Here is a 14,455-nt window from a genome sequence, read left to right as displayed (position 1 = left end):
ATTTTCCTACGTTTGGCCAGACGTTGTCTTTTATTTTTGTTGTTTGCGTGTTCTTCCTCAGTTGTTGTCATGGAGACTGTGGCTAGAAACTAGAGCTGGGTTCATGGTGGTCAGGAAATGGGGAAGAGAAACTGGTATTTACATAACGCTCATTATGTGCCAGTAAAGCCTAGGTGCTCTACGTATATAGAACCTATGCCCTTGACCTTATTTAGTCCATCTAATAATTCTGTAAGGTTGGTACTGGCATCTCCACTTTACAGATGAGGAAACTGAAGCTAATTAACTCAAAAGGTTGGCCCAAGATCTCAGAGGTAAGAAACGGCAGAGAATAGTTTGAGACCCGAGTTTGTCTGGCTCCAGAGTCTGAATTCTCCCCATTCCACCATGCTACTCCAAATCCATTAACAGTAGGTCCTGACTGAGAAGAATGGGAATAAAGATCCCTCTCACAGAAAGTGAGTCTCAGAAAAACTGGAGGCCTGGGAGGTCCCTGGGAGAGCGATTGCTGATGCTAATACAAAAAGAGTGTGCCCAGATATGTCCTAATCTCCAACAGGAAACACTTCAAAAGGGTGTCCTGATCCAAGATGGCCTCCCAAAGAGCCCTTGTTAAAGATGGCGCCTCCGTCCGACGTCCCACCCTTGATCTAGGCCGGCCTCTCTCACTCCCTCTTCTGTGAACTACAAAGGCCCTGTCCAGCAGAAAGACAGTAGCACAACTTAGTCGTCTTTCTCCCGTTCTTGCCGAAAGCGATTAGGACTTCAGCACCATCCTCCCAGGAATCCGTAAATAGCTTCTTCCCGGCCCCAGAGAGGCCCCCAAAGTCCGCACCTTCAGCCCTCACTCAGCAAGATGGAGCGAACGGAAGTGGGGAGGCTCAGAGGCTGAGAAGGCAGGGAGGTCGACAGAGACACTTCCGCCCCTCATCAACATGGCCGCGGGCTGGGAGTGCGCATGAGCAGCTGTCCATGGAGATACCCGAGCCCGGAGAGGGAGAACACGGTCGGGGAAAATCGGCAGCTGGGGCGGCCTTGGCGGGTGAGCGCAGGACCGGACGGGGTCTGGAGACTGGATGGGCCGGCAGGGCGGGGCGGGGCCGCCTTGATTTCGTTTCAGTTTTTCAGGTTCGGGCACTCCTGGGGAGGGAGCCTTTGTTTTGAGGGAGGGGGCCGTGCCTGGTCCTTCACCTCCTAACCCCCTTTGTGGGCCGAACTCACTCCCCGCCCCCGAGCGCGCACGTCCCCGCCCTCCTGCGCTGCCAGCCGCGGGCCGGGGACCGCGGGGCCGCCGAGCCGAGCTGGCTTTCCTGAGTCCTCTGCGGAGCAGCGGGGGCGCGGGCGGGCGCGGCGGGGCTGGCCGGGTCACGGCACGGGCTCCGGGGATCGCGCCTGGCCGCGCTCGGCTGCTAAGCGCCAGCTGGTTAGTGGGCCTGCAGGGAGACGCCGCGTTCTCAGGCAAGGGCTAAGGCGCCTGACTTTTTTCGGGACTTGATTATTTTTCTCTTTGTGTCCAGACTTAGCAAGGGCTCTTCCTGGGCCCTACCTTAGCCTGAGCGTGCACGCCACAACATCCTATCCCGGTTTCCGTGTCGCATACCCCTAATGCTCAGGAAATGCTTCCGGATGTCCAACTAAGATTTGAATAAGTAGCCTGACCCCATTGCGGGGTGTCCTCAGAGGCTGCTCCTGGCTGACAGCTGTGGGCGATAGAGACGCCTCCTGTGCCCTGCCCTCTCTTTCATTGCCTCCTTCTGCAGGCAGCGCATGGAACCTGGAGGGGCACTTCCTCCGCAGGTTTGGGGGTGGAGAGGTAGGTGGTCTCGAAACACTAGTGCTACTTCCCCTTAGGGACTGAGATCTTGCAGCGCTACTTCCTCCGGACAGTTTCACTTTCAGTTCCTTTCTGGGTTAACACTTTCCTTGGATACGGGCTTTTCAAGGCTTATCTGCTGACGATTTTCCTTGAATCGGAAAGGTTTGGGGGATCTTGTGGGTAGAGAATTCACAACAATCTCACCCCTTTCGTGTCGAGATTAGCTTATTGCTTTGTACTGTGTAGCTGTTTCTTTCCGGGGGCGTATCTGCTCGGCTCTTTGTTTTTCCTGTCCTCTGGCTGGGTGTCAGGGGCCTAAGGCAGGCACCTTGTAGATGGAATCCTCCCCCATTGTCTCTTCTTCGAAACCGTGAGCCTGGAGGTTTTTCCCTTCTCGCTGAAGCTCAGTTGATTTGGAGTTGTCATGGCAACATTTTAGCAACTATGTTGTTCTGCGGGAAGCCTCCCTCGGTGAATAAAATAGAAGGGGCTTGAAGATGATACACTTGGGCTTTAGGGTCTTTAACAAATAACATAAATTTGGACACCACAAAACTAGAGCCCTGTCAGTACAATGGGGCCCCGAGGGCCGTCTGGTCTTTATGGTTCTGGAGGGTTTTCCACTGGCAACGGATTTCAGGTTTCCCCTTACTGGATTTGAGAACCGAAATTTCTTAATGTACAGTTTGTGGCTGAGAAGCTGGAAGCTTCTCACAGCATCCATGGCCCTGTATTTTTTGATAGTGGTGGTCTAAACATGGCCCTTCCTAATCCCTATGTCATGGCAGATCATAATAGCTTTAATAATAATCCATGCAGAAATATGTTGTTTCTTGGTCTTCCAGTATAATTATCCCCTCTCCACCAGGAGTTGGGGTGATAATGGAGGGTAGACGAGCACGGTTTGTAGAGTTGCTTTTTTAGTCACTGTAGCCCAGTCCTCAGCATCAGAATGGAGGAAGCTGACCCTGCAGATGATTGGGTTATGTTCCTGGCTGTGTCTTTGTGGAGCCTAGGTTCTAGAAACAGGGGCGCTGTTCAGTTTCCTAGACTCACTGCAGACTCCCTGATTTCTACCAGGACTTAGCACTCAGGCCTGTGAGGCAGGAGACACGAAGACTTCCAAAGAAGGACCAGTTCCTCGGATGTACCCCCTCACAGAGAGATGAAGGGGTGAGTGAAGAAGTGGTAGGGTCTGGGATGGGAGATGGGAGGCCTGGGAGGATGCAAAATGCCTAAGAGCACTGGCTCTGGAGTGAGGGAGACCTAGATTCAGGTCCCAGCTCCGTCACTTACTAGCTGTGTGATTTGGTTTCCCATCCATAGAATGCAAGTAGCGCTACCTACCTCTTGGTGCTGTTCCTGGTATTCAATAAGGTAGTGCCTGTTAAGTGCTTAGCTAGTGCTTAGCTAGTTTACTGAGTAAACACTCAGTAAATACTAGCTGTTGTTACTCTAACCTAACCTACATCTGTTGGGAATGCCACTGAGTTTGGGAGCCATATGTTACTGGCCTGGTGAGCTTTTCATTCACTTCTTCCCTTATTCTTTCTTTTGTCCGTTCACAAACAGGCAGCAGAAAACAGCTGAAACGGAAGAGGGGACAGTGCAGATTCAGGAAGGTGGGTGGTAGAAACAGACCTGAGACCAAGAACCCATCATGGGCTCTTCCCCTCCCCCATCAGCCCGTCTCTTGTGAGCCCTTCTCCTTCTGAATGACATGCAAGTGGAACAGAGGGAGAAAGGAAGTAACTCACAGACTTTTCCTTTGTTCTTTTAATTCAGGTGCAGTGGCAACTGGGGAGGACCCAACCAGCGTGGCTATCGCCAGCATCCAGTCAGCTGCCACTTTCCCTGACCCCAACGTCAAGTACGTCTTCCGAACTGAGAATGGGGGCCAGGTAAGGGAGGGGGCCAGGTGGCTGCAGGTGTTCCCTGTGGTTGGGTTGAGGGAGGTAATTGAACCTGTCAAGGGGAGACCTGGCTTGGAGGATGAGGTGAAGATGTGGACTCCTGGGGTGGGTGGTGGGATTAGAGAATGAGGTTTGGAGTAGAGATTGGGGTGGGGTAGGGGCTATGCTGAAACCTCTGTATGGGGAAGGAAGGGGGAATGGCTGAATCTGTGTCTCTGAAGGACTCTTGTTTTGGGGTTCTATTCAAGAGAAGCTTTATGAGGGGCCCTGAGATCCCCAGCACTTACTCTCTTATTCTCTCTTCCCTTCCCTCCCCTTTCCTCCCTGCTTCTAGGTGATGTACAGAGTGATCCAAGTGTCTGAGGGGCAGCTAGATGGCCAGACTGAGGGGACTGGCGCCATCAGTGGCTACCCTGCCACTCAATCTATGACCCAGGTACGGGAGTATGGGCTGGGGAGGGGACTAGAGCTCTGAGTAGTAAGATGAAGAAGGGAACCAATAGGATGGGGGTGAGGCTAGGGGTGGTGAGGCATCTGGGCTGCCTTGTCCCAAGGCACTAGGCTCTCCCTTTCTGGATGTTTCTCCCTCCTCCCCCAAGGGATAGAAGCTGCAGAGTAGTTCAGTGGGAAGTATCTGACTGTCGCTGGACTCTGTTCTCTTGCCCCCTTCCCAGGCGGTGATCCAGGGTGCGTTCACCAGTGATGATGCAGTTGACACAGAGGGGACAGCTGCTGAGACGCACTATACTTACTTCCCCAGCACTGCAGTGGGAGATGGGACAGGGGGTACCACATCGGGGAGTACAGCAGCTGTTGTTACTACCCAGGGCTCAGAGGCACTACTGGGGCAGGCGAACACTCCCAGCACGGGTGAGATACTGTGTGAGGATGCTGGCTGGCGGGGCTAGGACAGGCTGTGGGACGTGGCTGGTGGGCAGTGGGCCTTTACTCATGATCCCTTAATGATCACTAAGACCCGAGCAGGCAGTGAGTCCGGGGCTGCCTTTCCAGCAGGAGGAAGTATGACCTTTTTAGAGGAGGGTCCCAGGGCACTGGCCTCAGAGCTTGGTGAGGTTCCTGGTCCCATATCCTGACAGAATCTGCCCTGCACCTTCACAGGTCAATTCTTTGTGATGATGTCCCCACAAGAAGTGTTGCAAGGAGGCAGCCAGCGCTCCATTGCCCCCAGGACCCACCCTTATTCCCCGTGAGTAACCCTTGTTTCTTCTCAGTTACCATGAGTGGTCTTGATCCCTGCCAAATCTTGTGTAATTCCTTATCCCAAACTCCAGTCTTATCTTCTGTCCTTCCCTCACTCTGGCCGCCTTGGGCTCTGTTGTCAGGAAGTCAGAAGCTCCCCGGACAACTCGGGATGAGAAACGCAGGGCTCAGCATAATGAAGGTAGGTGTGATCCGAGTGTGAAGCCAGCAGCTGTGTGGTGGGACTGGGGACAGCAGTGATGTGTGAGGCTGGGAGAGGTAGGTATTTTATATGGGGCCTGTGGTGAGTTGTCACTGAGTCACCTGGTCCTCCGCTTTGCCCCACAGTGGAGCGTCGCCGCCGAGACAAGATTAACAACTGGATTGTGCAGCTGTCCAAGATCATCCCAGACTGCTCCATGGAGAGCACCAAGTCTGGCCAGGTCATGGAAAGACCCTGGTAGTGGGCAGGATGCCTGAATTCTGTCTCCTGGTATTGTTGCCAGAAATGGTAGAGAGTGGGCACACATGGCAGTAGTCTCTTCTCATCTCTCTGAGGCTCCTGTTTCCCTGGGAGATGTTATACCACCACCCTTAGGGGAAAGTGAAGTCCAAAATGTGAATGTGCTTTTGGAGAGCAAGCCAGGTATCTTATATCTGAGTCCTCATTTTGCTGGCTTTCTCCTGCAGAGTAAAGGTGGAATTCTATCCAAAGCCTGTGATTATATCCAGGAGCTTCGGCAGAGTAACCACCGGTTGTCTGAAGAACTGCAGGGGCTTGACCAGCTGCAGCTGGACAATGATGTGCTTCGACAGCAGGTCAGACTCCTATCCTCAGTGTGGCCCTCCTCCACCCCACGGCCACCGCCCCACTTTGGGACTCCCTACTTCATTTTCCACAGAGAAGCCTTCACCTTTTTCCTCTCACCAGTGGATGTCTGAATAAGTTCAGGGACTTGGCTGGGCCCACTTTTCTACCCATTCCCTTTACTGCCTCCTTCCCATGTCAGGTGGAAGATCTTAAAAACAAGAATCTGCTGCTGCGAGCTCAGTTACGGCACCACGGAGTAGAAGTCGTCATCAAGAATGACAGCAACTAACGATGGGGATTGAGGGGCTTTGGGCCCCACAGCCCCTTTCTGAGAACTGCAGATAGCCCAGGAGCAACAGGCTAACCCCGTGCCCCTTTCCTTCACTGCCCACCTCTGGCATGGGACTGGGGGGAGCTCAGAAGGCGTGTCTTTGAACTGAGGCCCTGTGATAGAGCAGCCTGCAGTGGTGTGAAACACACATGTGGACGTGCACTGACAGCCTTGCCCAACCCCACCATGCAGCCCCTGGGCCCCTTGTGCTCCTCTTGCACAATGCATGTGCTGTCTCCACGCTGGATGCTGGACACACTAAACTGGGGGGCTTGCCCTGTGCTTGCTTAGGGTGCCAGCAGAGGGTCTGCTGACAAGGCTTGCCCCGGGACTCTGGCGCTTCCACTGGTTCTTCCTTTCCCTGGAGCTCAGATGTGCACCTGAGGACTCTGGGGAACAGGCTTTAGCAAGAAGTGGGGGAAAGGATGCTTAGTAGTGTTTGCTGCCCCAGGAAGAGGAGATTGGCCAGAGAGCAGCTAAGGCCTATGCAGAAGTCTCCAGCCAGGGAGAACAACAGGCAGGGGCCCACTTGGGGCCTTCCCCCTTGTGGGGATGGTTTCTTCTCTTTTCTTTCTTTCTTTTCCTTTTTTTTTTTTTTTAAGATAAAATGTTCAGAGCCACAGTTGTCTCCTGTTTTTCCTCCTTTTGTGGGCCCCAGGGCGGAAGGGAGGGGGCACATTGCACTTTGACCATAGGGTTGGGCCGAGATTAGGTTGGGGTGCTCCTCCTATACTCGTTACTCTACGTGCTAGAGCCTGGGCCGGACCAATGTACGGTTGCCCGCCCACACCCGGCAACCGCGGAGATTTCCCTAGCTGGCCAGTGTTAGCTGCACCTCTAACAGGTGCTGCGGGGGCCGTGCGGGAGGCGGTGCCTTTTCTTCCGGTTCCGGTCTCGGCTTCGGGAGGGCGGGAGAGATGCTGCAGTCTCCGAGGGGGCGGGCCGGGGCCGCATTCCTGCAACTCGCAATCGCGGCGCGCACCATGGCTGGAGGTACCTCCCCCGGAGACCTGGGGCCACATCCTGTCCTACATGTGGCCCCCAGGAGCGCGTGGAGCCCCCTGGGTGGAGGTGTCTGCGGAGGGTGGCGCCGAGGGGCGTGGCTGAGAGGTTCTCCCGTACGCTCCCCACTGGGTTGGGATGCTGCCACGTGAGGTCCCGCTCCCCTCAGGTCTCTCGTGCTCCGTTCCTCAGCGCCCGCCGTCTCGCTCCCTGAACTCCGTTCGCTCCTAGCCTTGGGCCGGGCCCGACTCATCGATGTGAGATCTCGGGAGGAGGCGGCCGCTGGGACCATCCCTGGGGCGCTCAACATCCCGGGTATGGGATTGAGAGGGGATGCCCCGGTGGTGGAGTAGAGACAGTCCAGGAGGTTCTTAGCTAAGGGGACCTCACGTAGGATGGCGTGGGAGAGGCACTGTTACGGGTGTTCTGCGTTTGCTTAAGCCCCTACCCTGCTAAGCTAGAGAAGGGCTGATTGGAGGCGGATCCTGGCAGCAGAACTGGCCCTTCCAGTTTGAGGGGATAACAGGCGGTGAGGAAGGGGCAGACCAGTTTCTCTATGGTTGACCTCCCGAGACTTGAGTCGGCCTGCTCCTCCTCACAACTCGGGAAATGGCTCTTATTCAAAGGTAGTTTGACTGACTTCCTGTGAGACTAGGCTGTATCTTGACCTTGAGGTTGGGGAGTGGTGCCCACCATGTGTTGTTTTGGCCCCCCCTGGAGATTTGTTCGACCACCAGCACCCAGTCCTTCCAGGCCTAACCTCACCTGAGATTGCCAAACTGCCGGCTTTCCATTCTGTCCTCTCAAATCCTCCCAGTGTCTGAGTTGGAAAGTGCCCTGCAGATGGAGCCAGCTGCTTTCCAGGCCTTGTACTCCACCCAGAAGCCAAAGCTGGAAGATGAGAATCTGATTTTCTTCTGTCAGATGGGCAAGCGGGGCTTGCAGGCCACCCAGTTGGCCCAGGGCCTTGGATACACCGGGTATGGGATAGTGTGTATGCGGAAGGTGTGAATTGCTAGCTGGGGAGTGAGTGGGGACTGCTTCCCAGGCCTGTCCTTCCCTCACCCTTCTTTGTCTCCACAGGGCTCGAAACTACACAGGGGCCTATAGAGAATGGCTCCAGCAAGAAGGTTAGGTAGAAGATGGTTTACTGATTGCCCCCTTCTCGCCTGCCCATGGCCACCTTGACTAAGGGTGATGAAGGGGCTGACTTGTTGGGTTGGGCAATGCCTTGTAGCGCTGTGCATGCAAAAGCATCAAATAAAGAGCATTTAATCAAAGTATCGGAAGCACTAAATTTGTCAGGTGGACTGAAAACTGTTCTGATCTTAATCTAGACCTCAATTCAGCCCCGGGTCCTTCTCCTTCCACCATTCATCTACTCCCCGACTCACCAAATAAATAAATAAATAAATAAATCCAGCAGTTTCCTGAGACTACAGTTCTCTTTCTAGAACAATTGTTTTCAGCCCAGGATGCACATTAGAATCACCTGGTAGCTTAAAAAAAAAAACAAACAAAAAACAAAAACAGCTTGGGACCCATCCCAGATTTGGAATCTCAAGGGTGGGATCTGTGCATTAGTGGTTTTATGAGCCCCTCGAGTGATTCTATTATGCGGTCAGGAGCTAGAACCACTGCTCTAGAGCAGAGGTCAGCAAACTATGGCCCCGTTTGGCCCTGCTGCCATGACCATTCATAGACCATTGTCTATGGCTACTTTTGTGCAAAAATGGCAGAATAGTTGCAACAGAGACTATATGTCCTTCCAAGACTAAAATTTTTACTCTAGTCCTTTGTAGAAAAAGTTGGCCTACCCTTGCTCTAGATCTTCAGGTCTGCAGCCCCAAACTCACTTCCCTCAGACTTTGTCACTGGGTTGAGCAAATGAAAGGGCTGTCAGTCCCAGGCTGTTGGTTGAGGGAACAGATGCCACTCTTCATCCCTACAGATGTGTCAAACACAGATTATAGGTATCAGGGACTCCTCTTGTGCCACCAAAAACAGGTCCCAGTTTTTATCAACACTGCTTTCTGATCCCACACTGGATTTAACAAAATTTAATTGGTTAAAAAAGACTGCACATACTTACTGAGACAAAATTCAACACTACACAGAAGGTATAAAACTTCCCTCTAGCGTGGCGCATAGTTTGATGCATATCCTTCCAGAACTTTAAAAAATTTTAACAGCAGAATTTTGACTTCTTAAGTTTGACTTGTAAAAATTTTATTGCTTTATTTGTGGAAGAGAAATTTGGGTGAGAGATGGACCCAATTTTCTGATTTCTGAAGTTTCTAAAGAAATTCCTTCTGACTTTTCCTATATTCCTTCCCCTGTCTCACCTCCTCTTCCTCTTCCCTTCTGCCTTCTGCACTATACCACTCCTCCATCTCTTAGCTCATCATCTATGCTGTCACTCTACAAAACCTTCCATTCATCTGGGCTCTTTACCTTCTCACAGAGCTATCCCCCTCTCTCCCTGGGCTAAGCACAATACCTTACTGCCGGAGCTTAGCTGGACATTGGGTCTGGAGATAAAGTTGAAATATATGAGAGACTCTAGCTCTGGGTCTAGCAAATAGTGTCAATTACTCTTTCCCCAAATACCCAAATCCCTTTGGTTCTCAGACTGGTTGGGAAATTTTTCCTGGGGTCTAATGTCCCTCTTTGAGTCTTTTTTTTTTTTTTTTCCCCTCTGCAAGTTTTAAAATTTGATTATAGCATTTCCTTTCTTTTTATTGAAGCATAACTTATCTACAATAAAATGCACAGTTCTGAGGTGTCCCGGTTAGTGAGTCCTTCCTGGCCTGCCAACCTACACTGTTTGCTTTCTCCAGTTTGGCTGTTGAGGGTTAGGGAGGATCCTGCAAGTAAGCTGAGCTGACCCACTACGTGACCATGCCCTTTGGCTTGATGATTGCTAAGAGAACATTCCTCTTTCTCCCTCATTAACTATTTGGTTCATAATCTTGATAGGCTGTTCCAACCCATTACCTTGCCCTTGAAAGTTCTCTTTCCGTTTCCTCATAGCTAACTATTTCAGTAGGGGAGGCTGAAGAGCTAGAGTTTAGACCAGCTTTATGTCCTTCCCTTGCCTTCTGCATTCCTTTCCATGCTACACTGGACTCTTCCCTCTCACCATACTTTATCTACCCCAGGTTTCTGTTGACCTTATACCTGTGTCATCACATCTACTCCACTACATTTTTGTTGTTTATCTCTTCCAATTGATTGTGAGCTCCTCAAAGGCAGGAACTGGCTTTCATTTCCTTACCTCCAGTGTCTGGAATGAATGTGAATTCTCAGGAGGTGTTTGTTGAGCCTCACTAGCCTCCTGACTTTCAGAGTCTTCTAATATCAGCTTTTCTGAAACATTGCCGTCTGAGCAATCTTAAAATAACATTTTTGTCTTATCAGTCAGAGTTGATAATTTACAGCAGGTCCTTGTTGCCTGATGGCTCAAGCACACGTCTTGGCCGGCCTCTCAAGCAGTCTGCAGTCTGGATCTAGCAGCACCCCGCCTTTCCAAACTTACCTTTCAGTGCCAGCTCCCATCAGGCTGGTTTCTTTAGTGGCCTGAGTAGACCCTACTCCTTCCTAACCCTGGCCTTTACTCACCATTTCCCCTGTTTGGGAAACTTCCAGTCTCTTTTGTACCACGCTGAATTTCACAAGAATTAGAGGAATGTATCTGGCAGTACACTTGCTGTCCTCATCCAGAGGGCTTTTAAACTGAAGGAGAAGGGAGAAAAATAACCAGATAAAATTATGTAACTGAATTCCATGAAGGACACAAGAAACAGGAGAACAGTGGATAAGATACACACCTCTGTTGTGGCACTTATCACACTGTATTATAACTTGCATGGCTCTTCACTTTTCAACTGAGCTCCTTAAGGGGAGGGACTATTTATTTCATTTTTGTATGGCCCACAATTAAACCACGACCTGGCACATAGGAGGTATTCAGCGGATGTTGAATTTTTATTGAGCTGTTTAGTAATTCCCAAGGGAAAAAATGCAAGAGGAGAAAGTTGGGAAGAATACTCATGAATGGTAGCACGTTATTATATAAAGAGGAAAGCCTGTGAATCAGAGTTCTGAGTTCCAGTTCTGACTTTGTGCGACTTAGTGGTCACTGCAAGTTACTTTTTAACTATTCCAACTCTCACTTTCCTTATCTATAAATGGGGGTTAAAAGGCTTATCTCTTTGCATAGTTGTGAAAGTTTACCTCGACAATATGTGTAAAGTGCCTGCCACATAGAACATGTGGATTTAGAGATGTATATACAAGTGTGAATAATAAACACAAGAAGGTAAATAAAATAGTATCAATATTATAGAAACTTGATGGAAGGGAACTTATGACTGGCAGTGGAAAAGCATGTCATATTAAAAAGAAAATACATTTAATAGAAGAGTCAGACATCAGAAGTGTGCAGCTTGATGAATTTTTACAAAGTGGACACACTTGTTTACCACCACTGTGGTCAGAGAACTATGCTGTTTGATTTGAATCATTTAAACTATGTTGAGACTTGCTTTATGGGCAAGTTTAGGTCAATTTCTGTAAGTGTTCCATGAACACTTAAAAAGGAGGTATATTCTGTAGTTTTTGGGTACAGTGTTCTAAATATATGTCAATTAGGTCCAGTTTATTAATTATGTTGTTCACATCTGTATTTCTACTAATTTGTTTTGTCTGCTTGTTCTATCAGCTACTTACAGAGGTATGTTTAAATCTCTCACTATGATTTGGATTTGTCTTTTCTCTTTTTAGTTCTGGCATTTTACTTTATATATTTGGAGACTATGTTATCAGAGTGTGCAAATTTAAAATTGTTATGCTTCCTCCTGAATGGATTCTTTCTCATTATGTTCCTCTTTAGCTCTGGTGATGCTTCTTATCTTTGTTTGCTATCAGTATAATGATACCAGCTTCATTTTGGTTACTGTTTACATGGGAATAATAGACCATGTCTCCTCAAATTCATATTAACCAAAGAAGAAAACACTAAGCAAATTAGACACAAGAAGTGAACTACAGGAAAGCAGAGTTTTAAAAGTAAAAGAAAATATAGGTTAAGCTCATGGCCAGAGACGCAAAAGAGAATATGAATCAAGAAAGTAGAAAGTCCTCAGAAACTAGACTTGATAGTATTTCTCAATGCAAAATCCTTCCCGCTCATTCATTCTACTAGTATTCCCATTCCTAATCGTACTCCTCAACTATCAAGTCCTCCAATTAATTGACCTTTCCAAAACTTTGCTATTCATTATTTTCCTTATGCCTCTGTTTTCCTCCTAATCCAGTAGATTCCATGCATGGCTCATCATTATCATCATTCCTTTGCATCACTAGGTATAAACTTACCAAGAAACTTTAAGTTGAAGGAAATATTAAAACACACTGAAGGGGCCGGCCCAGTGGTGCAGCAGTTAAGTTTGCATGTTCTGCTTTGGCGGCCCGGGGTTCACCAGTTCAGATCCCGGGTGCGGACCTGGCACCGCTTGGCAAGCTATGCTGTCATAGGCGTTCCACATATAAAGTGGAGGAAGATGGGCATGGATATTAGCTCAGGGCCAGTCTTCCTCAGCAAAAAGGGGAGGATTAGCGGCAGATGTTAGCTAAGGGCTAATCTTCCTCAAAAAAAAAAAAAAAAAAAAAGAACACGATGAAAAGACCTTAAAAAAAAGACTTGTACAAAAGAACAGACTTAGGAGATTCTTGGAGAGGAAGACTCAACTTCATAAATATATCAATTTAGTTGAAGTTAAGAATAGCCAGAAAAGCTATAAAAAGAACATCAATGAGGGGGAGGAAGCCCTACCAGCTTTTAACATATGTAATAAATTGCTAGTAACTAAAACAATGTGCATAGATAGAGAGATGGGTTCCATATCCCATACTATACACCAAGATCAATTTCAAATGGATCAAAGATTTAAAGTAAAAATGGAAACTATCAAGACAAATTCTTTCATTATCTTAAAGTGGGGAAGATATTTCTAACTTTGAGTCAGAATGTAGAAGCCATAAAAGAAAAGACTGATAAAGTACAAAACAAGAAATTGAAAGCCTTCTGCATGGCAAAAACTAAGAAACAAACACCACACAAGTCAAGTCAAAAGACAAACAGCAAACTAGGGGAAAAATTCAACTCATAGCATACATAAAGTGCTAATTCCTGGAATAGATAAAGAGCCCTTACAAATGGATAAGAAAAAGACAACTGTCCCAATAAAAAAATGAGCAAAACATATGAAGAGACAGCTCACAGAATACACCTGACTTTTAAATCTATGGGGATGCTCAGCTCACTCATAATAAGAGATATGCAAATTAAAACTAAACTGAGGTTTCACTTTACATTTATCTGATTAGCAAAAGTTCTAATGTTTGAGAAAACACTCTTTTGGCAAGACTGGGGAAAATAGATATGCTAATATATTATGTAAATATAATTGGTACAACCTCATGGAGGGGAATTTGTCAACATCAACCAAAATAATAACTGCATATAGCCTGTTTTCCCACTATTCACATTTCTGATGAGATTTATCCTACAAATATGCCTGCTTCCATGTAAAATGATATGTATGAGTTTATTCATTACCTTATTTATATTAGCAAAAGACTGGAAGAAATCTAGGTGTCTAGAAGTTAAAATTGGCTAAATAAACATCATAAACATACAATAGAATATTATATAGCTGTAAAAAAGAATGAGGAAGCTCTCAGTGTACTCATGAAGGATCTCTAAGATATACTGTCAGGTAAAAAAAAATGTAGTAGGCTATCTTTTGTGTAAAAAAAAAGTAATATGGATATATATTTATTAGCAAAAAGAAACTTGAAGGACACAGAGAGAATTGGTAAAAGGTAACTCCCTTGCAGACCTCTTTAGCATCCTTGCTGCTCTCTCTATCCACGTGCTTCGGAAAATCCCAACTATGGTCAAACCCACCTAACTATTTACTCTTTCCCTGCAGTCCAACAGCTGGAGTAAAATTCACACCAGTGTGACGGGTCTCTTTAAATTATGTCCAAAATATCTAGTAGGCACTTAACATGCTCACCAGTCCTAATAAACTTCCCTAGTGTGTTCAGTTTCTGTCTCCACTTCTCCCCACTCTTTAGATCTTCTAAACTTCCTTTCTCTTCTGCTAATGACTTTACCTCATATTCCACTGAGAACAGAAGAAATTGTACTGAATTTCCATCATCTTCCCACCAACAAATGTACCAACTGTATCATATACTTCCCTCTTGTTACAGTGGATGGTTGTCTCTGCTCCCTTTGACCCTCAACTTGAGCTCTGGATCCTGTCTCCTCTCTCCTCAAGAATTTGTACTGCAACTATCCCCTCTTTTTC

At 47.9% G+C, this 14,455-nt stretch overlaps 2 protein-coding genes across 16 annotated transcripts; both read left to right on the top strand.

Annotated features, from left to right (window-relative positions):
• The first annotated feature begins 218 nt into the window (after positions 1–218).
• USF1 (upstream transcription factor 1) lies at positions 219–6,693 on the top strand. Of its 14 annotated transcripts, none has more exons than XM_070608365.1 (12): positions 219–314; positions 560–1,042; positions 2,897–2,989; positions 3,389–3,438; positions 3,602–3,686; positions 4,064–4,165; positions 4,404–4,599; positions 4,849–4,936; positions 5,073–5,131; positions 5,278–5,372; positions 5,620–5,748; positions 5,940–6,693. In XM_070608365.1, the coding sequence occupies exons 6-12, from the start codon at positions 4,067–4,069 to the stop codon at positions 6,027–6,029; spliced, it is 756 nt and encodes a 251-aa protein (XP_070464466.1). In that variant the 5' UTR covers positions 219–314; positions 560–1,042; positions 2,897–2,989; positions 3,389–3,438; positions 3,602–3,686; positions 4,064–4,066; the 3' UTR covers positions 6,030–6,693. The 14 variants fall into 14 exon arrangements, with proteins under 14 accessions (XP_070464466.1, XP_008532059.2, XP_070464463.1 ...); XM_008533837.2 differs by having other exon boundaries at positions 3,602–3,717; XM_070608362.1 differs by lacking the exon at positions 219–314 and having other exon boundaries at positions 923–1,128; positions 3,602–3,717.
• Positions 6,694–6,806: 113 nt separating this feature from the next.
• On the top strand, positions 6,807–8,353 carry TSTD1 (thiosulfate sulfurtransferase like domain containing 1). Of its 2 annotated transcripts, XM_008533834.2 has the most exons (4): positions 6,807–7,064; positions 7,266–7,388; positions 7,891–8,053; positions 8,157–8,353. In XM_008533834.2, the coding sequence occupies exons 1-4, from the start codon at positions 6,989–6,991 to the stop codon at positions 8,206–8,208; spliced, it is 414 nt and encodes a 137-aa protein (XP_008532056.2). In that variant the 5' UTR covers positions 6,807–6,988; the 3' UTR covers positions 8,209–8,353. The 2 variants fall into 2 exon arrangements, with proteins under 2 accessions (XP_008532056.2, XP_008532057.1); XM_008533835.2 differs by lacking the exon at positions 7,266–7,388 and having other exon boundaries at positions 6,900–7,064.
• Positions 8,354–14,455: the final 6,102 nt, after the last annotated feature.

This window comes from Equus przewalskii, unplaced genomic scaffold (assembly GCF_037783145.1).
Source record: "Equus przewalskii isolate Varuska unplaced genomic scaffold, EquPr2 ChrUn-6, whole genome shotgun sequence".
Lineage (NCBI taxonomy): Eukaryota > Metazoa > Chordata > Mammalia > Perissodactyla > Equidae > Equus > Equus przewalskii.
The sequence above is the reverse complement of the archived record's forward strand: the minus strand, read 5'-3'. Positions and strand labels throughout refer to the sequence as shown.

What these genes read in the sequence shown, in the direction of transcription:
- TSTD1 (XM_008533834.2), top strand. Translation starts at nt 6,989, where the DNA reads ATGCTGCAGTCTCCGAGGGGGCGGGCCGGGGCCGCATTCCTGCAACTC. An exon ending in TGGGGCGCTCAACATCCCGG is followed by an intron (nt 7,389 to 7,890) that starts GTATGGGATTGA and finishes AAATCCTCCCAG; the next exon opens with TGTCTGAGTTGGAAAGTGCC. An exon ending in CAGGGCCTTGGATACACCGG is followed by an intron (nt 8,054 to 8,156) that starts GTATGGGATAGT and finishes TTGTCTCCACAG; the next exon opens with GGCTCGAAACTACACAGGGG.
- USF1 (XM_008533837.2), top strand. An exon ending in GAACTGAGAATGGGGGCCAG is followed by an intron (nt 3,718 to 4,063) that starts GTAAGGGAGGGG and finishes CCCTGCTTCTAG; the next exon opens with GTGATGTACAGAGTGATCCA. An exon ending in ATGATGTGCTTCGACAGCAG is followed by an intron (nt 5,749 to 5,939) that starts GTCAGACTCCTA and finishes TTCCCATGTCAG; the next exon opens with GTGGAAGATCTTAAAAACAA.